Source organism: Motacilla alba, chromosome 1 (genome assembly GCF_015832195.1).
Source record: "Motacilla alba alba isolate MOTALB_02 chromosome 1, Motacilla_alba_V1.0_pri, whole genome shotgun sequence".
NCBI lineage: Eukaryota > Metazoa > Chordata > Aves > Passeriformes > Motacillidae > Motacilla > Motacilla alba.
In genome coordinates this window covers 24,132,629-24,155,875 of record NC_052016.1, presented here as the reverse complement: position 1 = coordinate 24,155,875, position 23,247 = coordinate 24,132,629, and the positions used below count along the sequence as shown (strand labels likewise).

At 43.6% G+C, this 23,247-nt stretch overlaps 1 protein-coding gene across 1 annotated transcript in view; it reads left to right on the top strand.

Annotated features, from left to right (window-relative positions):
- MAP6 (microtubule associated protein 6) overlaps window positions 1–22,612 on the top strand; it is a 42,239-nt gene extending 19,627 nt beyond the window's left edge. The window contains exons 2-3 of the mRNA XM_038146744.1: window positions 16,464–16,677; window positions 18,521–22,612. Coding sequence (XP_038002672.1) covers window positions 16,464–16,677; window positions 18,521–18,721 — 415 coding nt within the window. The 3' untranslated portion in view covers window positions 18,722–22,612. The remainder of the gene's footprint in view (window positions 1–16,463; window positions 16,678–18,520) is intronic.
- Window positions 22,613–23,247: the final 635 nt, after the last annotated feature.

Genomic DNA, 23,247 nt, shown 5'->3' with positions numbered 1-23,247 from the left:
CTCTCCAGTAATTCCACAGATGTTTTGCAAACTCTGCACCTTAATGTCTACAGCACAAACCAATTTTATAATTGGATTTTGTAGCCTTTGCAATAACACAGTATGTAAAGGTAAAGATGGGAGGGGAAATCCAACTCAGCCTTTCTCTTATCTCAGTAATCCTTTATCTTAAAATCTTTTCTCAAGTCTCATCTCTCTTCTTTCATCTACTTAGTTCACACCCAGATTGTTATGGTTTTTCCAGTTAAAAAGAATTACAGCCTCTTAATTTCAACTACAGAAACATTCAGTGACAACATTGCACAAGAAGGCATCAACTGACAAGCAGAATTCAGTCAAAGCCAGTGACAGGCTTGTCACTTTTGAATGTTAAAAAATTCTTTAGATTCATTATATATGTAAAATTTTGTAAAGAAATAGGACAACCTCGAATACACACATGTAAGCATGGCAGAGACAGATGATTGGACCAAATGTAGGTTAATCTGCATTCATCCACATCTGTACTGCATTATTCAAGGCTGTGCTGCTGTCATACTACCTATGCTCTGTGTAGCCTTTCTCACTATCCCTGGCATGTGTTACACACTTGGGACATGGCGGGAAGTGGGGAAATGCAGCTCATCAAGCTGCAGAAATGTTTGCTGTGGAATAGTCATCTTGTTGGACCTGGTACCCCAGTGGACAGATTGAAGGGTTTTTTGGAGAGTAGTTCTTGCAAAAAATACCTGCAACAATATTTTATTTCTATGCATTTTATATAGTACCTGTAAATATTTATATAGTATATAAAAATGTTTGTATTTTATTAGTATTATGATTTTTAATTATTATTTTATTGTATAATAAATATAAACAATTACTTGATCTGGGCAAGCTGATCTAGTTGAAAATATCCCTGATCATTTCAGGGAAGGTGGACTATATGATCTTTCCCTTCCAACACAAACTATTCCATGATTCTATGATTTTAAACCTCTGCATAGTGGGACTACCACTAGAAGATATGCCTTGAGGATGGATAAAGCATCATGGATTTGAACTCTCCTTCCATTTCCAAGAATAAGATATTATGCACACAAAGGATATATAAATACAAGAAATTTGGATTATATGTCTGTATTTGACTTTATAAAATGGGATAAAATTGGGTGTCTTTGGACCCTAAACATGTGTGTGTGATTTGCTTTCACAGGAGGTACTTTTGCCTAGGAGGCTCCAAGATGTTAAAACATAAGATCACTTACATGGTACCTGGTTATTACAATAACCCCAGGTTCAGTGATGGAACAGAAAACAAGAGGTTATCTGGGCTACTTGGTCTCTGAGCTGAGCTGCAGGCTTGTCTACTCCATAGGCATCCATTATTGTGAGAGCAGTTGGAGCTGTGACCTCAGATCAGTATCTCCCTCAGCTCTCTGAGGGACCTCAGCTCTCTGAGCTGTGACCTCAGATCAGTGTCTCCCTCAGCTCTGCAGGGTCACTGAAGGTGGATGCAGGGATAATGCCAGGCAACTGCAGAGTTAGCTGATAAATTTACCTTCCACGAGCAGTATGGATAGAAGAAGTAGGTGCTATTCAAAACTCACTTTGCATTGGACTTTCAGCCATGTGTCACTGCTCCAGGTCAGTGCAAGGAAAAACTTAATTACCACAGGGTCAAGGCTCTGGGGAGATCTTGGAACCTCTTCTAGTACTTAAAAGGGCTCCAAGAGAGACAGAGAGGGACATTGGACAAAGAGTGACAGGATGAGGGAGAATTGTTCTACACTGACAGAAGACAGGGTTAGATGGGATATTGGGAAGAAATTCTTGGCTGTGAGGGTGGTGAGGCCCTGGCACAGGTTGCCCTCAGAAGCTGTGGCTGGCCCATGCCTGGAAGTGTTCAAGGTCAGATTAAATGGTGCTTGGAGCAAACTCGTCTAGTTGAAGGTGTCTCTGCCTGTGGCAGGGGGCTGGAACAAGACAGTCTTTAATGTCCCTTCCAATCCAAACCATTCTGCAATTCTGTGATGTGGCGGCGTGGCAGGAGCTGCCAAAGCCACCGCCTTCCTGAGAGTGTCTCCTCGAGAAGGGGATAGCTCAGTGCACCAAGCACACTCAGCACGCGATATTCTTTGAGGGTAGACAGAGAGAAAAGCAGACAGAAGGGGTTCTTTGTATGGTATTCCAGTGGTGTTTATTAAGAGCACACTAAAGGGAACCAGGGACAAAGAACAGAGGGTCCGGAGCTCTATACAGGACAAGGGAGGCAGAGTGTCAGATCTGAGGGCCAATGGATTCAAGGGAACAGGGGCGGTACACAGGCGGGGTTAGAGGGTAGCAACTAACTGGGATTCAGGGGAGGAGCTGCAAGGAATGGGGACCAACAGGGGAAATGGAAGCGGGGAACATTCTAGAACTGGGGAGGGAAAAGGGATGGCATAACTTGGATCATTAACCGTAAGGCACAAGGAACTGTGGGAGAACATCTCTTTGTGTCACCCTAACTTAAAGGGTGTCTCTTCCCAAGGCATCTCTGCATCAGCATCCCTTTCTATGTCTTGGGATGCAATACTGTGATATTCTGGGTATTAACTTTGCCATGGGACTTTGTTTATTGCTTCTTTACTTACTGGTCAAGGTCTTTGTTCCTCAATGTCTCCTCCATGAATGTTCATGGGGATCCCTATCTATAACCTCACTTTTCCTAGCATTTGCCTATTCCCACCTTGGACATGTAAACTATTTGAAACCAGGTGACTAGTTCTTCTGTGAAAGCCCACTGGAATTGCTTTCATATATTAAATGAAACTCAGATTGTGATGTCTCAATTTTGAGGAAAATTTAGGAGAGAACATACTTCTAATGAGTCATCTCCTTTAAAAGAGTTCCAACAATCCCTTTCCACCAATAGGAAATTAATAATAATGGATGAAAGTGAAAAAAACCCAAACCCAACATTTTGTTAACAAAGAGAATGTCCACAAGGCAAGGGGGGAAAACGTAAATAACTGCTAAATATGAAATTATCAGACCTTACCCACACACACACACCGGAACAAAAACCCAAAATGCCAGGGAAAATACCTGCTACAACATGCAGTACAAAATGATGCCAGCTTCTCTCTCAGGATAAAAAACCAAACAAACAGGAGCTTCTCACAGCAGTTTGAGCAACAGATGAAAATCTGGTGACTCTCTGGAGTCAAACTCCTCTCCATAGCAGACAAAGCAGCTGGGCTGCTTTGGTGTGCTATGGAGAAGAGTTTGACTCCAGAGAGTCAAACTCTTGGTGTGCTTTCTCTCCCCGTCTCAGTTTCCCGAAGATCGGGGGCTGGAACGGAGCAACCCATTTCCCGCTGCTGCTGGTCTTGCTTCTCTGGTCTCGGACTAGCAGCTGTTCAGTTCACCTCAAAGGTAGCTAAAAGGTTGCTGCTGCCACTTCTCCAAGGGTAGGGAAGGAAAAAGATTCTTCCCTGAGCCAACAAAACCAAGCTAGCCAAGTAAAACCAAACCACACCAGGTCACAGAATGCCTCTCTAGTAAGGCTTTGAAAAAACTGGCCAAAGAGCCCAAAGCTTCCCCCCCACCCCACCATGTGATCAATTACACTGTCATGCAGACTAGAAATTAAATCTAAGAGAAACACTAAGGAAGAAGGGAAATAATGATTCCCTGCAGGGAGCAGCAAAATACATTAAGTTGGATTATACTGCTGTGACAGTGATGTCCTGACCTTTCTCCAGAAAGACCCATCCTTCTGTACCCATGATTTGGATAATGATTGAAGAAATTCAGACAAAATCTTACTTGTGGTCCAAACCACCACCCATCTCCATCTTTTGCCTCAAGGGCAAACCTCGCAGTTCCCATGCAGTGGACTGCAGTATCACCTATTGGAGAAGGGGCAGAATTTAGGAAACAGGAGCTGGTGATAGGCTCAAGCAGCTTCACAGCAGAGCTCCTCATAAAGTCTGGGAAGAAGGGTTTCCCCAGCAATCCCTGCCCAGCACTATGAGAGTGATTGGACTTAATGAACTCCCCCTAGCAGTGTGAATGCACACTGATGCAGGTTTCCTAGGGAAGCTGTGACTATCCCATTCCTGAAAGTGTTCAAGGCCAAGCTGTGTGGCACTTGGGGTAACCTTGTGTAGTGGAAGGTGTCCCTGCCTATGGCAGTGCGATTGGGGTGATATGAGTTTTAAGGTCCCTTCAACCATTCTATGAATTTGGACCAGAGGTGTTGTCAGCAGTGCTAGTTAGTGAGATGCACTTGTCCTCTATCTCCTTGGGCAGTAGCTCTTCAATTCTTCAACTAACCATCTGCCCTGTCTTTGCTGAAAGTTGATGCCTTTGGCTTCTCTCCTCATCCTGCTGCTGGATCTCCCTCAAGGACTGATAACACTGAGTTTGTAAAATGCAATGGCTTCATTTGACCTTAAAAAGCTTATTTTCCTAGGTGTCCATTAGCACATTTTGCTGCACCAGATTCTCCTCTTACAAGTCACATAATGGATTCACATGGATTCATTCATAGCTTTTGCAGTATGAAGCTCTGATTCAGGAAGTTTTTTATTGTCCATATTTACCTCTATGGAGCAGCTAAGGCCACTATGCATATGCTCAAGTTTTCTGATGGACTGAAATAATGCATTTTTAGTTCATTTGCAATTTGTGTCTTCAGACACTTTAAATGAGGTGCTGAAAACATCTCTCTGCCAAGAATCCCACTAGAACCAAAGGCTCACAAGGCCATCAAATCAGGGTTGTTCAGCCTTGGCACAGGCTGGCCCAGGGCAGTGGTAGAGTCCCCATCCTGGAGGGATTTAACACAGATTTAATAGGGACAGATGGTTATAGCACTTGGAAACACAGGTTAGTGATGGGCTTGGCAGTGCTGGGGGACTGGTTGAACTTGATAATCTTACAGAACTTTTCCATTCTTAAAGATTCAGTGATTCATTGTGCCCTTTTTACATGGGGATGAGCAGAGGCAGGCAGCTGCCAGTTTCTCTGCATCCCACCAGATATTTGAATTACTTCATTGCATTCACCATGAACTGCACTAAAAAATTTTTGCACTTAGAGAAGAATTTCCAATGCTATGTTGTCTTTGCAATTTCTTCCACTTTTCCTAACATGAAGGTTTCTTCTTAAGGGTTTTATTCCTAGGACCCTAATAGATGAGCCTACTTAATTCACATGTCTGTACTTCCGTGCATTTGTGTGTGTTGTCTTGAACAGAAGTCAGCTATGGGATGCTCTTTGGCCCAGCAAACTCTCAATAGAGCACTTTGGCTCTATTATGGATCAAGTGAGAGCGTTAGACAAGCCCTGCCTTAGGTTCAGATGTTTGACAGCAGCTTTACTCAGGTGACCTACAGCTAAATCGCTCTGGCTTGCAAGTTCTTAAGAATGGCCAATCAGGTCTATTATAAAATGAGTTATTTATTGAAAAGACAGAAGCTTAACAGATCAAAGGCCTTAAACGGAGTTACTTACTACACAGGATAAAACAAAAGACTACTACTACTAGATTACATAAAACAGTGCACAATATAAATATATCTATGTTATAGCTAGCAAAGAAGCAGTACGGATTAGGAGTCAATGTAACTTACCACCAGTTGATGATGGGGTACACAAAGTCCGATCACTCAACCCCCAGGGGAGTAACCATCAAAGCTGGCATCCTGACTTCAGGGAGAAGACTCTACACATTCTGAGGAACGTGCAGAAGATTTCTGCTTTGTGAAAATATGGTGTAGCTGTTATAGTTTGTAAAGGGAAGTCAGTCAGAAATTCCAGTTTATCTTCCCACATCTGCTTCCATCTGCTTTACAGCAAGATGTTTACTGTTTACTGTCAGCTGAAAGCATCAATCCTGTGGCACCAAAATACTCAATAAAAGGCAAAACTGTCTTTCACCAAGGCTTATGTGGTGCTTCACTCAGAGCAAGATTCCCTGAGTTATTGCATCAGCTAACAAACAACAGATAAGCTTTCTGGTGGCAGGGGCAGAAGTCCTGCTATGGGCTCTTCTCATGATGTCCTGGTGCCTGCAGCCTATCCAGACCTGCCTGTAGCAACACTTTTCCCAATCCTACAGCACTCTGTCGATAAAGATGCTGTTGCATCAAAGCATCCATGCTGTGAACTGCTTTGTTTGTTTACTGTGTGGCAAATTTTACAGTCATCTGTCCTTATGGAGAACAAGGGGGCTGAGTTGCTGTTCCTAGACCAACCCACTGGAGAACAGACGTACAGGCAATTAAATGGCATATTGGCAGAACTTTGACCTGATCCTGACCCATTTTCCAGGGGTGAACATGACATTTACAGATGGATTATTTCTGCAAGCAAGTTCAGGCTGTGATCACCCAAGGAGCTTTTCCAGCAGGCTGCATGGTCTGTCTTCCTTGGTGACACCAACATTGAGTATCATCTGTACAGGCCTGAGCCTGTATGGAGACAACATGAAAACTACTAAATGGAATGGCCAACATGGTTCTGCTCTGCCAAATGATTTGGTTTCATCCTTTTCAGTACATATTCTTGATCATAACCTCCTTCAGCTAGTGCTAAAGTCACGTTCTTGGAGGCTTGGTGCTTTTCTCCTCTTTTGTGTCAGTGCTGTGCTTGATGGACCCTAACCAGGGATGTTTAGAGATACTGATCCCTCCCCATCCTGCTCACATTCACTCCATTGTCCATTAGCCAAGTTTCAAATTAATTCATTAATAAATTTCACATTGTTTTAGTCTTTGTTCACAACTGGCTTATCCAAACAGACTAGTTCTCTGTACGTGTGTTTGTGTGTGTGCATGTCTTAGAGGTTGATTATTAATGTTTGAGAAAAAAATACTCTTGGCCACCAGGAGCCTCTTGGTACCCTTCACAATCTCACTGAAGCTTTACAGTAAATTATTGTGTTCAAGATAATAGCACAGGGATTAGAGGATAAATCTGTCATTAAGTCTCCATGTAGGAGCTGGAGATGGGCCACTGGATGCAGCAGGCAGTGACAAGGATGTTCTTTTACTTGCAGTGGCAAAATTATATGTTGACAAGACCATTGAAAACAGAAATTGACGTTTTAACTAAAGAAGGCTGGAATTAAATGGCTGAATCACAGAATCAAAGACTGGTTTGGGTTGGAAGTGATATTAAAGATCACCTTGTTACAGCCCCCTGCCATGGGCAGGGACACCTTCAACTAGACCAGGTTGCTCTGAGCCCCATCCAACCTGACTTGAATGCTTTCAGGGATGGGGCAGTCACAGCTTCTGTGGGCAACCTGTGCCAGGGCCTCACCACCATCACAGACAAGAATTTCTTCCCAGTATCCCATGTAACCCTGCCCTCTGTCCATGAGAAGACATTCCCCTTGTCCTGTCACTCCAGTCCCTCATCTTAAGTCCCTCTCCAGCTCACTTGGAGCCTCTTTAGGTACTGGCAGGGTCTCTAAGGTCTCTTGGAGCTTTCTCCAGGTGAAAACCCTCAACTCACCAGCCTATCTCCAGAGCAGAGGGATTCTAGCCCTCACAGCATCTCTGTTGCCTCCTCCGAACTCATTCCAACAGCTCCAGTGTTTTGGGGACATGCAGGGGACATGTTGTGTTGCAGTAAAATGTCAGGCAAAGCAAGAAGTCACTTAGGCCCAGAATTTTAGGTTTATTTCTCCGCGAGGCAAGAGCACATTGCACTGTTTACTATTGCATGAGGGACCTCAGCATGGGGCAGAATTCTTTTGGGGCTGGAAATGGGTTAGGAGGCAGGTTTTGGCTCTTGCAGAGCAGTAACCATTGATCAGACTTGTCTTTAAAATCAGTTGTGTTTGCAGGAGAACGCACCTGCTTATGCTGAGTCCAAATGTATTTCTTTTTGTTCACATTAGAAAAGAGAACAGCTTTAGGATCAAAACACAAGCCTGCTCCTCATCCAAGCAATCCTTTCTGATCAGAATTTGCTTGGAACCCATTTAGGCCAGTATCTTTGGCCAATCACAGCTGAACCAGACAACCAGAGGGGGGTTGGAGGAGATTCCATGGTATCATGGAATAACTCCTGCTTTGGCTTATGGCTTTTCAGGAGCGGTTAAATGCTGAAGACAACTCTGAATACTCTTGATATCCATCTAAACAACCATGACTTAATTAAATCTCATTATATACTGAAGTTCAGTGTCCTCCTCTGGCATTGAGTTCAACCAGCCATTATTATGGATTTTGGGTTTCCCACTACTTTCATTTCACCAAATACCTCTTTTCTGGTTTTAAGAGCAGGAGAATACTTAAGAGTAAGTGACACTGTATTCCAGAAAGGTAAAATAATTTTAAAATCTCAGACATATTTTCTGCTTAGTTTGGCTCAAATGTGTCTTTTTTTGCTGCTGTTTTGGTTAGAGAAACATTAAAGAGAAACCTGATGTTCTGAAATACTCCTTGTGAAGCACTTTGCTTCGTAAGAGGATTCATAGTTTTTGGTGTTATCCTGAGTAGAATAAGGGGGGGAAATGGGATGGGAAAGAATTAAAGAAACTGAAAAAGAAAATTAAAGTTTCATTTTAGAATTAATTAAATGTTTCAGGTCTAACATTTTGTAAAGCTTTCTCTTTTTTTTTTTTTTCAGTGAAAAATCTGAATACTTTTCTTTTTTCACCAAGATGTACTTTTCCAGATTAAGCTAGAAATATCCCTCTTGTGCAGGACTCCAGCATGAGGTCCCCCATCTCCTTTTTCTGCATTATTCATTATTTTGTATGTGTACATCAAGAATAGGGAATTGGCCTGGCTCAGTGCCAGCAGAGCTGCTGTCAGCAGAATACACTGAACACCCTGTGCTGTAGCTGAGCAAATGTAGCCTCTCTTTTAAGTCCTTCAAAGAAGGTGGAAGCTTGAAGTGGTTAAACCTTGCCCTGTTCTGTCCTTGACAAGCATCTCAAGAGACAACTGGGAGCTCATTTTAACCCCAGTGTGCCCTGACTGCGCTGAAAGAGGGTGTTCAGGTCACCTTCATCTTGCTACCAACTTCAGCAATCCTCAGTCAAAGGGAAAATGCAATTAAAACAACCAGAGTGGACAAAGAGTCATCCAAGAAGAGTGTGGTGTTCACTGATACATGTGGAGACCTGGCTAGGCTTTAATGGATATGGATCAGGCCACCACCTCCCCAGGCTACTGTCATCTGATAAGATCTACTGCCTATGCATTTGTAAGGCATCTGCCCTGTCCTGTACAGCCTTATGTTCTCATCAGGTCTGTAGATACATAAACTCTCTTTAACCTCACTGGCAAATTTTTCTGTTGAACATGGCTCGCAAAAGGTCACCTGATACCTGATATACTGTTTTTACTTGAGTTTTATTTCAGGTCAGCACTGGGTTCCCTATTGATTCTAATTATTCTTTGTAAGGCTGGGACCAGAACAAGGCAGAAAACTAGGAGACATGTAATTGGCTGCTATTTCAGTTCAACCCTCCATTTCACACAAAAAGAGCTGTTCTTAAAATCTTCCTCAGCAAAATTAAGAGCATTGAAAATCTCTTTGATAAAGAATTTGAGAGCTGGACTAAGCTGTGCCTGTTGGTTACATCCAGACTGGAGCTGGTCCACAGCTCATACTTGCTACTTGAGCAAAGGTTTAAGTGAGCTGTGAGACCGACCTCTTTTAGGATGGGTTCTAGCACATTCCTTGAATAGTTTAAGAGCTAATTTGGTGTGCAGAATTCTTCAAAGGTCCAGATACCACTATGACCTGCTGTTCTGAAAATAAGGGGAAAGCCACATTTTCAGGGCTTATTTCAGATTGCAGAAGGAATTTGTAACTTTTTGGGTACCTTCCCCACAAATTTGCCTTGGAATGTTGAATAATAATGAGGGAAATTTCAGAATGACAGGATCTTTCTCCAAACCAACATAAGTTTTAGTGCTACAGGAGCAACCAATATGGTACCTTAGAATACAGATATTTTTTATTGTACTCAGCATATTTTTTTAATTACCTCTTAAAGCTACTAATTTTCCTCTCACTTCTTCACTGAATATAAGAGGTATTTAAATGAATAACACAACATCTCTGAGTGACATAAAGATCCTGGAGAATCAGGCCAGAATCACAGAATGGTTTGGATTTGAAAGGACCTTAAAGACCATCCAGTTCCAACTCCCTGCCATGGGCAGGGACACCTTCCACTAGACCAGGTTGCTCCAAGTCCTGTCCAACCTGACCTTGAAGACTTCCAGCAACAGGGCATTGCACAGGAAGTACAGTACAACTGCCTTAAGAGAGTGTAGCTGTGCTATGCACTGTGTGGACAACACAAGGTCATGGTGACATTGAACAGTATCAGACAGACCTCTGATTGAGAGTCATCAGACTTGGAAGGGGGTTTTAGGTTACTTTCCTGAGCCATCCCCTTTACCCCTACAAACAATAGCGATGCAGACCCCAAGCAGGGCACCTGCCTCCTCTTTCATACTTTGCATTAGGAGATTCCCTGTGCCTGACACTCAAACGTGGTGATCCAGGTTGCAAAGTTGCTAACACGCTCTTGGCTGCAATTCTGGTCTGTTGTAACTAATGCTTTTCCAAGCAATTGTTGAGTTGGATTCAGGAGCTGGTATATTCCAAGGGCACTTCCCAACAGACTCTTTTCCCTCACTCATCTGTGGTAGAGATGGAGAGACTTAGAAATTAGTTCTCATTAACCATGCTGAGTTTCTGGGCACTGTGTAATCAGCAGAGTGTGCCTATTCTAGTGTCTTGGTTTGAAAAGATAGGTGTCTGCTTAAGGAAGGTCGGAGCATTCCCTGAAATGGAAAATGTAAACCCCCTCCCTCAGAGTTATTATAATTTTGAAATTAAAAGGCTCTTAGGCAAAGATATGGGAGCAGGAATAACAGTTCTTTACTAGGAAACTAAAAATACAAATGTAACAATACAAACAAAAAAACCCTACTGTCAGAAAACAACCTGACACCCTGTGGGTCAGGGTGCTGGTAGCAGTCCAATTGAATGGTGGCTGCAGTCCTCCTGGAGTGGCAGATGTGGTTCTGTTGGAGCAGTGATGCTGTAGAAGGGTGTAGTTTTCCTCTGAAGGTCTGGTGGTGGTGTAGATGGGCCTGGTCTTCCTCTGGGAATCCAGTGGAAAAGACAGCTGCTCCTCTGGGAATCCAGTGGGAAAAGTCTGCTCTGGTGTCCCAAAATCTCAGATTCTATCCAGTTAGGAATGCTTGGCTCCTCCCCCTGGGTGGAGCATCTCACAATGGGATGATGTAATTTTTATCAGTCATGCAGTGACACTCAATGGCCCATTAGCAGAAGATGTTTCCCAGAGGGAAGGTTGGTTTGTGGAAGAGATAAAGAAAAACTGCCCAATTAACAGAAGATAACTGCCCCACCTCTAACAGATGGCATATAGAATACACCCTTATCTTACAATCCAGAACAGCTTGTAACACTTTATTTAGAGTTTATATGTACCTAAATATCAAAATAGGCTTTGAGACCAGCCTGTTGCACCAGCTGTAGCTGTAATAAATGGTCAGAGATTCGCTCCTCCTTCCACTGTCTCTGCATGCTCTGGATGTCAGATATGGAGAACTGGACACATTGAGTTTTTCAGTGGTCTAGTCAGAACTGCCCCTACTCATGGCAGGGCAGCTGGAATGGCATGAACTTAAAAGTCCCTTTCAAATCAAACCAGTCAGATTCTGTGTATGTGCTAACAGTGGGGAATGGCTGGTCCATCCCAGATGTGGTAGAGCTCCATACAAACGTGGCCCATGCTCTCTCACATACTTGAAGGAACCAGCTGTAGTGTAATAGCTGGTAATGTTTAAAAAATTGCCTGAAAAGGACTTAGATGTGGATTTAGATTTAGAATATAAACACAGAATCACAGAATGGTTTGGGTTTTAAGGGACCTTTAAAGGTGATTTTATTCCAACCCCCCTGCCATGGGCAGGGACAACTTCCAGTAGACCAGGTTGCTCCAAGCCCCATCCAACCTGGTCTCGAATTCTTCCAGGGATGGGGCAGTCACAGCTTCTCTGAGCAACCAGTTATTTCTAAATGTGCACTGAATACATGTGACACACTGGTATTTAGAATTTCTTTGTCAATGAAGCATGGTATTTCTAGATCAGTAGCCTTCTATCCTCGATTTCTAAAGGTTGTGGCTGAGCTATTCCAGAGCTGGTAAACACAGTGCATCAATGTGCTCACACCTAAGAACGGCTCATTTATTATCTGCCTGCAAAGGCTCATCTGGGGAGACATAAAGTAGTCAATGGTGAAGTCCAATCACCAAGAACAGTGGAGCTGAGTACTCACAGAATTGTCACATCTGCATTCAGACCAGCAAAGCAAGGATGGAGACAAGCAGTCTCATTTTTCACAGTCAGACCAAACTGATTGTTGCATTAAGAGCCCAGCTCTGTTGCAGAAATGCGTTCCCTGACAGCCCACGGGGAGTAAAAGGCTTTTCTATGCCTTTTCTGCAGACATCACAGGGGTTTGGGGGGAAAAGCCTGTCACTTCCTGCATGTTTATGTTTGCATAATATATCTGTTAATGAAGTTGCTAGGCACTATGGTAACAAATACAGTCACACAGCTTCAGAGCTCACTTTTATATAAACCAGCATTCTACAAGCAGAAGAATTAATAAATCCTGGTTTGTGTTCCATCTTTAAAATCCACTCCCTACATCCACAGTACAACAGCCTTCATCCTTTGTCTCTGATTCTGCAGACGCAACCTATGCTTGGTCTTGCTGATTGACCTGGTGATCCATGGGGGCTGGTTGTTCAGCTGTCCTGAGAATGAGTGGGAAACATGAACTTTACCTCTTTCCCTCAGCTGCAGAACACCATTTGGATATTCCCCATGTGCCCACTAACTGATCTTGAGGAAAGCTATTGTGATTTTCACCTTTGAGATTTCTGCTTCTGCCACAAATAGAATAGAAAATAGCGAATGGGTTTTGAAGTCGCTACTGTGACAAACGACACTCACTTTTAAAATTTCAAAGGTTTATTAAACCTCAACAAAATATAACAAAACAGTGAATAAGGAAAAATTACAGCACTGGGAGTATGGAACTAAACCACCATGTGCTCGCCCACAAAATGGCTGCTCCACCTTTTATACTTCTGGTGTTGCATCAGGTAACCCCAGCCCCTCCCAAAGTCCATCAGTCAGCTCTTCTTCGCTGTCCATTGGTGGAGACTCCTTTCTAGCAATTTGATTGAAGGTCAGGTGTTGCTGCGCCCCTCCTGGTAACAAGCCTGCCCTCCCCACAAATGCCCTGACTACCAAGGCCATCCCATGACAACAGTAAAATGGGAGGGGAAAGAGGACTATGGGAGAACATATCACAATAATGTAACTATACATCAATAAAACTTCTTAACATATGCATAATATTAATCTCTTAATTGTGAGAGCCAACCATTGCATTACTCATCTATAACACTAGGAAAGAAATCTGAGAGACACATAGATATGGGCAGAGAGAATTAGTTCACCATTTTATTTATTTCCACATATTGAAAATATATAGTCTGCTTTGGAACAAAAGTAGATCCTAGGAAGAAACCTCTTCTAAGGAGTTTAAGATGAACTTTGAGTTTGTCATTCTGGCTTGATTTGAGGCAATTTAAAGGAGAATGCTCTGGAATGAGTTGTCTCGCTTTATAGGTTCTAACAATCCAGTAAGAAACATAGATGAGTAGATAACTGAAAAAGTAACAGTTTACTAACAAGCAGCAACTGGCAAAAATAACAAATAGATTAAAAATTTCTAAATCTCATGGACTGCCCCCCGAACAAAAAGACACCCGAAAATGCCAGCCACACACACACACACACACACACACACACACACGTATCTACATACCTCCACCAAGATGGTGCTCTGCAGTCGAGCGTGTTATTAGAAGGACAAAGGGAAAGGTGGTGTCAGTCTTCCTCCCCCTGCTCTGCCTCCATGACAACTACAGCTGCGACTGGTATTCTCTGGGTCAAGGCACTAGAACTCGAGGAAGGACTTTGCCTTCCTTGCAGCAAGAGACGACAGGCAAGGCAAGGTGGCCAGGCTGGGTTTTCTGTCCTCAGCCTGGACAACAGATGACCTTTTGCAGCCCTAGCATCCCTGCCTGAGCATCCTCTGGTGACATGAACATGTTCATACTTAAGCTTTCCTGATCCTCTGAACTAAATACATCTGCTTATCTTCATAAAAGTAAAACCAAATATCTTCATTCCCATTTGACAAATTTGGTTGAAGCTGATTAAGATGTTCAAAAGTATTACGGGAAGGGATTGACTGGCAGCCCCCTTACAGAGAGTTTATTTCCCTAGTGTTGGGGGTTAGGTTTTCTTTTTTTTTTTTTCTTCAGGGAATTTTCCTCCATTTGTTGTCATAGAGATGGTGAATGGACCTCGATTTAGAAGACAAAAGATGTAGCCAGGGCCTTGGCATATCATTGGAGTGGCTCTGGGGGAGGGGGAAAAGCAGTGTGGTGGCTGGCAGTTTCTTTAGCTGGAAGTGTTTCAGTCTCTGCCGGTTGTGGGTTTTGGTGCTGGAATTCTCCTGCCCAGGGGGACTCTCTGCTACAGCTGAGCCTTCTTTGCCATTGCTTCTTGCCTTTGGTGGGCCACTGCTCTCAGGAGCGACTATTAGACTGGGCCTTTTCAGTACCCGCCGTTGCTGGGAGAAAGACCCTCACCATCTGCCTGGGTGCCTCAGGGGAAAAACCAGGCTCCCATTTCTTCTCTCTTGGGAGAGAGCCCCGGGAGAGAGCACCTCGCAGCCGCTTACTGGAGCGTCGGTGTCTGGGACATGTGAGAGCCAGGGGACAACAGAAACACCCCCCCACCCTCCCCCGCCTCGTTCCTCCCAGGGCCACCATCACCCCTGGGGCGGCTCAGCGCTGCCCCTGCCTCACACTGAGCCAGCAGCGCCCCCTGCAGCCGTGGCGGAGTCACTGCAGCCTCTCTGCCTCCACAGCAGCCATCAGCGCCCCTGCTGGCTGCAATCGCAACTACACCCAAGGGCGAGTGCTGGACGGGCAGGAAAAGGCTATTATTGGGAATTTTTTTCCGGTTTGTTGTTGTTGCTGTTGTCATTGATCTTTGTCTGCCTTGTTTTATATTTTTATATATATAAAGATATGAATGTGTGTATATATATATATATATATATATTTTAGTGAAGAGCTGTTACTCCTTTTCCCTTATTTTTGCCTGAGAGCCCTATAATTTTGAAGTTATAATAGTAAGGAGGGGATCATATTTTCCATTCCAGGAAGGTTCCCGCCTTCCTTGGTAGACACTTGTCTTTTAAACCAGCACACCTAGTAGTACAGGCTGAAAGTGAGTAATACAACCCAGAAGTTGTTAAGTGGTACAGGCAGGAGGTGCAGGGTCTGTAACTTAAAAGGTTTAATACCTTGAAAGTCCTGAAATTAAGACAAGAGCTTGGAGCAACCTGGTCTCTTGGAAGGTGTCTCTGCCCATGGAGGGGGGTTGGAATGAGATGAGGTCCTGGCCAACTCAAACCATTCTGCAGTTCTGTGATTTTCAAGGAAAGTTTACCTCTTTGCAAAGGGCTCATACCAGCACTGGTAGGATAGATCCTGGCTTGCACTGGAGTTTTAATGATCTAAACACTGTCTTGGTCTATCTCTGAGCACAACCTTCCAAGTTAGCAATCCCTTTAGGGTTTCTCCTTCCCCATTCTCAGGTGAATGATGAGTTTTACAGAGAAATTGAAATGTTTTGCTTCAAACATTTGAATGGAATGTTGTTGATGTTGTATTGGGAAGAACTACAAAACGGAAGAGAAGGAGGCTGTGGATGGGAAGCAGAATGTGTCCAGAAGACATTGATCCACACTTTTAACTGTGTTTGGGTTTTTTTCTACTAGAAGTTTCAGTTCTGTCTAAAAGAAATGAAAGATAGTGTTATTTTTTTTTCCCTGTAATTCAGGAATCTACTATCAGTTAATAAAGGGAAGCCGTAGCTCAAAATATAGCTGATAAACTGTATTCCCTGCTCTGCTTGAGTTTACATCTTACTTGGTATTGTGTTAATTAATTATCTGTTAATAGTACCAATAGTACCAATTAATAGTACCAATTATTTATCTGTTAGTATGGAATTAACAAAACTTTTCTGTCTAATAGGTGCAATGTAGGTGGGATCATACCAATTTCTACTTACAGGCATGGCTAAGGGGTGTCCAGGACTGACTGATTTTAATAGACTACATTTCATTTGAATTTCTCATAATGTGTCAAGAGGTTTTGGATGAGGTAAAGAATTGATGTGAGACAGTTTCTATGTAAATCTGATTGGATGGAGGCAAAATTCTTTTCATACAGACTTGGTTGATCAATCCAGGACTCCATTCCCATGTTATCATTGCTCTCCTGTTGATTTAATTCCTGAACCCTTTTCCTTTTTGATCTGTAGAAATGAGTTCAGACCCTGGATAGATGTCAAGCCTGTGAAAGCAATAAAAGCAAAGCCCCAGTACAAGCCACCAGAGGAGAAAATGACCCATGAAACCAGTTACAGTGCTCAGTTCAAGGGGGAAACCAGTAAGCCTTCTCCAGCTGATAACAAATACCTGGAACGCAGAAGGATACGGACTCTCTACTGTGAACCCTACAAAGAACCTCCAAAGGTGAGAAACACGGCAGAAGGGACCTAGGGCCATCGCTGCTCCTGGTGAGACATGTCCAACACAGTAAGGCTGGGCTGAACACTGCTTGCTGTCACTCCCCTTATGTGGTATCCTCATTCCAACCAGGAGGTGCACCTTGGAGATGGTGGTGAATAAAAAGCTAAACATGTCCCAGCCATGTGTGCTACCAACCCAGAAAGCTGTGAGGGTCCTGGGTTGATCCCACAGCATGGACAGGGAGGTCAGGGAGGGGATTCTGCCCCACTGTTCCATTCTGCGCTTCTGCTCTGTGAGATCCCCACCTGCACTGCTGCCTCCAGCTCTGGAGTCCTCAGCATTGGAAGGACATGGATCTGTTGGACTGAGTCCAGAAGAGGCCATGGTGATGCTCCAAGAGATGGAGCACCTCTGTTATGGAGACAGGCTGGGAGAGCTGAGGATGTTTAGCCTGCAGAAGAGAAGGCTCTGGTGAGACTTCAGAGTCCCTCTCAGTGCCTAACAGGACTCCAGGAGAGCTGGAGACGGACTTTGCAGGAGGGTTGGAGGGACAGGACAATGGAGAATGGCTTCACACTGCTAGAGGGCAGGGTTAGAAGGGATATTGGAAAGAAATTCTTGGCTGTGAGGGTGGTAAGGCCCTGTGCCTGCCCCATGCCTGGAAGTGTCCAGTGCCAGGTTTGAAGGAGCTTGGAGCAACCAGGTGTAGTAGAAGGTGTCCCGGCCTATGCAGGGGGTAGGGAATGAGATGTTCTTTAAGGACTCTTCCAACCCAAACTCTTCTATAATTCTATGGGCTTTAGGACAGCTTGAGGCACTTTGGAGACAATAGTGCCCCACGCCAGGTGAGGGTAGGGCTGAGATGAAGAGGTTTTTCTGTTGTCATTTCCTATGTGATTAGCCATGCAGTTTTTTCTTCCTCCCTCCAAAACTTTAGGAGCCCCACATTACATTTTATGCTGGGAGCCAGACATCTGCTGTGAATTCAGAGCATTACACAGATTTTGACAGTATGCACTTCTGGCTTTGATCAGATCAAGAACATGTGTTCGAGAAGGGCCTGAGCTGAAATGTTTTCCAGCGTTGTTTTCTAGGACCAGCAGAGGATCTGCATATTAAAGGAGTCAGTCTGTGAAGTTTTAAACGGAGGACCATAAGTTGTTCCCTAAGTTGATGAGTGCTTAGATCTGTGAGGACTGAGAGGGATTGCAGGGCGAGTGTGTAGGAGATTAAGACTTTTGTTCTCCCTTAATTTTTGTAACAGTCCTTCGTATTTTGGGGGTGTAGAATCAAGACATTTTGGAATTTTCTCATATGTCAATTAGTGTTCTGCACCTCAGGTATCCCAAGGTAATTTCCCTCCATTTTGGGAATCTGTTAAGGACAAACAAACAGAGGAGTCCTCTCCTGTGAGAAAGATGGAGACTTATAGCAGTCTCTTTGTCCTGAGCATAATTTCTCCGCTTCCAGTCCAGAGAGAGACAATCCTCTGTGGGTTTGCAAAACCCCTCCTGAAGTCAGAGAAAGATGCAGAAATTGATAAAATGACTGATTATATTCCCTCTCCTATTCACCCTGCTCTATCCTGATCTGGATACAATGGGCTCTGCGGGCTCCAGGGGCACTGACTTCAGGGCATTCTGAAAGGAACTGGCCATTTGCAGCTCAGCATAAGCTCAGCTGGTCCCCTGCCTTTGTGGCAGGGCTGAGATGAGCAGATAAATAACATTTGTGCTGTTTCAAATCTGAATCCTGTTTTCTGCTTGTCCTTGTGTCTCTCCTTCTCTCTTTCTCTCTCTCTTTCTCCATCTCTATGTTGTTGTTTTGCCTGTTGCCCTCTATGCAGGTGGAAAAGCCTAGCATAAAGCCTTCCAAACCAAAAAAGACCACAACAAGCCATAAACCCCTGAAAAAGGCCAAAGACAAGCAGATTGCATCTGGCCGGGCTGCCAAGAAAAAGAGCGCCGAGACCTCCAACACTGCAAAGCCAGAAGATAAGGAGAAAAGTAAAGAGATGAACAATAAACTGGCTGAGGCAAAAGAGTAAATGTCACTGCACTTTCTTTCTCATTTTTTCCTTTTCTTTCTTTCTTCCTTCCTTTTTTCTTTTTTTTCCATTTGACTAAATAAAGGCCACAAAATTAATTAGAGGCTTCTAATCTGCTTTTTGTTCTGATTGTATTAGAAGCTTTTCTGTTTTATTTCCAAGGAGGATTAGGAAATCCTTGTTTCTGAGGTCAGGTTGTTCTGCTTTGCCTGCACAACATGGCTCTGCACAGAGTGAGGGATGTGTGAATGTATAAGCAGGGTCCTAAGAGATGAAGGTGATGGATCAACAGTGATTACATCCAACAGCTTGTCCCTTTCCTTGGGCTTGGTTCTCCAGTGCTTTGACAGCATGGAAGTGCCCATTGAGCCAAGGAGGGGCTGTGCTCTCATCCCATGAGGCCCTTTTGGGTTGGCCATTGTTGTGTCGTCTCCCACTGTTGTCAACAGGTAAAGGGGTTTGGAGGCAGAGAGGATCAGGTTCATTCAGGGTGCCATGGATATGCTGTAAATACACAAAAATCAATGGTGTGGCCAAGAACAATTTCCCCTTTTGACACTGATGGGAATTCTGCTCCAAGAAGCAACAAGAAAGGAGATCCCATGGAAGTAAAGGGCCAAATCCCCCCCAAGGGTAGCTGGGAGTACATCTAGCTGCATCAAGGCAACTTCACTCATCAATACCACTTGAAGTCCTTGATTTAAAAAAAAAAATGGCGAGGGAAGGTGCAGTGAGCAGTGAAGACTTTCCAATCACATGGCAGGTTAGACAGGTTGTTCTTCCCTATTGTTTCCCCTAAGTTACGGATCTTATTAATTATTCCTGATTTGTTTTGAATCTTGATCTGCTTTCTTCACTTCTGGGATACCAATAGGCAGAGCTAGGTTTCAAAAAGTGGTTTAGTTTGCAGGCGTGACCTTCCAAGGGGTAGAAAGAAATGTGTCACCAAGGTTGGCTAGAGCTGTCAGCCCCCGTTGTGTCTATTCTTCCAACTGTTTATGTTCATGTTGGCTCATGAGCATCTCAAGAGGGCCATAAAAAAGTTTCTGGGATCCCTAGCCTCCCTCCAGACAAGATCTCAAGGTTTCAGTCATATTTACTGTGTTCTTACGCTAGGAAATCCCCAGGACCCGTTTGGAAGCCCTGAACACAGCAGGACCATTTGTCAGCGAGTATGATCTGGCCCAACAGAATGGCATTGCATGCCACAGAATCTGGGTCACTCGATCAGTGGGAGAGTTGTGGTCCCAATCCAAATTTATGTGCCTAACTTCTGGATTGGGTCCTAAATACATAAGGATTATTTTTTATCCCACCAAACTGAGCTATTAGACTCTCTCATAGCAGAGTGGCTGAAAGTTAAGATGCAGGGTTCTCGTTCCTTATTTTTCCAGCTCCCAATTTTCTCTTCTAATATGAAGTCCAGCTTGAAACTTCCAGTGGACAATTGGGAAGCATGAAGACAGAGATGGGAAGTAGAGTGGGGAGGTGGTGTGTTGCTGTAGAAGTGGTGGAATAAGGAAAGTCTTATTTCTAGGGGTATTTTAGAGATGTGAAGCTATCTAGAAGAAAAATGGATGAGTTAGGAGGTTGAGGAATCCCTTTTTAGGGGTTTCATCCCATTAGAATTAGTCTTTTGGAAACATAAATGAGTGGTGGGCTACAAGGTTTAGTGAACGTTTCCAATGAGGAGGAAAGCTCTGTGATATACAGATAGTGATATTTGCTGGCCTTAGTAATGAATAAATGCCAAGTTCAGTGTATCATGTGATGTGTCCTGTTTGCCTTGCGCTAACAGCCTAAACCTTTGAGTATCAGTAAATGTAGTGTTCTGAATTCAGTGGTGTAATTTCAAGCTTAGCTGTATTAGAACTGTGTGCTATGAGCTAATCAGGTTGTGTATGTGGAAAATATATATTCATATATACAAATATATATATATATATTTAAACCTCTGCTGTTAAGGAGGAAACCAGGGAAAATCCTCCAGGAAGTAAAACTGTGGAAATCTTTGTGAATGTAGTGCTTTTTTTTTTTTTTATGTGCATGCCTCATGGAGATGCTGACCTGTCCATATTGATCATTGCTTTTCTGAGAGCTCAGAAGCCCCTGCAGCACTGCTCAGCTCTGTGTCCAGAGCAGCTTGGCACAAGGCTTGTGTTGAGCTCGCCAGGAGGCATGCTGCTCACAGCTCTTCCAACCTGTCACATAAGGGACAGCTGGCCAGAGAAGAGCAGCTCCCAAGACTTGATGTGATTCCTTGGCTTTTAAGATGCTTCATGTATCTTCACACTCCTCAGTCATGTCCTTTCTTACAGGATGTAGCATAAGCTGTGAAGATGATATGTCACAGCAGGCAGAACAACACATCAGGAAGATACTAGACAGTTCAAATAACTCAACACACCAATCTTACGTAAGGACAGACCATGCAAAACAATTCTTCCTATTATTTTTCCCCCCTAAGTTTCACATTTAAAGATACACCACCCTTGTCACAGTTTCACCTGGAATTCAATGAGAATTTAGCCCTTGACTTCAAGGTGAACTGAATTTTGACCAAGGAACATCACTAAGATGCTAAGACCACCTAATCCAAGCATCTCCATGGCTCTGGATGAACTGCTGATTATCCAACTTGGGATGGTTTCTTCTTAATGAAGAGCATCTGTCCCAGTGTTTGAAACATACACAGTGAGTGGTCAAAATATAGCTTTCTGTTTCCATAATACATGAAGTCTTTTGGTGGCAGAGGGCTTGGAACTAGAAGGTCCCTTCCAACTCAAGCCATTCCATGAGCTCACTACAAAGCTAGATATGAAGTGTTAGCCAGTGGTTTTAATTTCCTCTATATTTCCTCTATAAAGGTCCTTGAAGGAACTTTTCAAGGACCATTGAGCTGCCGATTTTTGACACCTGTCTATGGGTGGGATGAATGGTCCTTGAAAGGTTTTCTTTGCAGAAAGAGCCTGGAAGACTGGTAAGGCCTGCTTACCTTCCTCTCACATCAACAAAATAGGAATAGAAATCCTGGCTTGTGTTCCATATGCACCACATCTGCAGCATGCATCCAAGCACCCAGACATCCAAGCACCATGGACTGGCACTGCACTGAATACCAGGAACTACAGCAGAGGCAAGCCTCAGGGTGAAATCCTGCATTGCTGTACCTTCCACAGACTCTATGCCCATCCAACCCACTCAGGTTTATCAGAAAGGAGACCAAATCTCTGCCATTTCTAATTCACTTTGGGCTCTGAACTTGTCAATCCCACTGGGAAACAGTGCTCTGCTGTTCTGTGTTTCCAGCTACCACAATGCTGATTCTGTTCCACTGCTGATTTGTAATTATGTTTTACTTTTCTTGTAAAAAGAAAAAAAGAAATGTTTTGCTTTTTACCCTGTGATAGTTTGTGTGCTATTGCTTGCTTTCACATTTTCACTGTATTGTACTGTTACTCCTTTCTGCAAAATGGTGCTAATTGCTGACTGAGCTCCTGTTTTCTCACTGCTTTGCACACCAATCACTTGCTTCTTCATTTGCAGTGCAGCTGGTGCCAAAACCTGGTGCCCATGCATTCCACAAACTCTTGCCTCTTGGAGGCAGATAGGAAGTGTCTAATTAATATTTTGTGGCCTGGGTTTGGTTGCATATCACAAATTGTCTCTTGTAAACATGTTAAGCACACCTCCTTGTGGTGCTTTTTCATTGTTGATATTCTGATGAAAGTCTCACACACACACAACACACACACACACACACACACACACACACACACACACACACACACACACATTAATGTACCGCCAATTGATTGTGATGTGCTTGTGATCTTTGCTTGCTCAAAGGGTTCTTTTTCCAATGATAAATAAATGCTGAAGACAAATACCTCCTCCTTGATCTTGTTTTCTCAATCAAAAGCACAGTTAAGTGAAAGAAATGTCTGACCAACCAAAATGAGGCTTGTGTTGCTTAGAGTTGCCACTTTCCTGCCTGCTGTAGGGACAGCTGGCCTGGCACAGTCTAACTCCCTTTAGGTGGCTGCTAATCTCAGACCAGTCTGGCATGAGCTGTAAGTGTTTGCAAATGCAAAGATGGACAGTGAAGTCGTGTGGGTGGCGCAAGTTTTCTTTTGCTTTCTATATAAAATATCTTTGACTAGAGAGTCTGTGCAGTGCCTTGCTCATGTCCACCTTGTCCTGCCTCAGGGAACAGAGACCAAATCCCATTGAGAGCTGGAGGGAAGGTAGATTATGTGTATTTACCAATGTTAATTACACTCTTTTCAACTGCCTACATCTTTTTCTCCCTAAACCAAACCTGGAAAATTTGGTCTACTGGAAGGTGTCTCTTCCCATGGTAGGGGGTTTGGAACTAGATGGTCATTATGGTCCCTTCCAATCCAAACTATTCTATGATTCCTTGATTTTGAAACCTCTCCTCCACCTCCTTCTCCTCTCTGTTGACATCCATGGGCCACCAAACCTTTTCTACCTTCCTGTTGCTAAGGGTGCTATTTCGCATC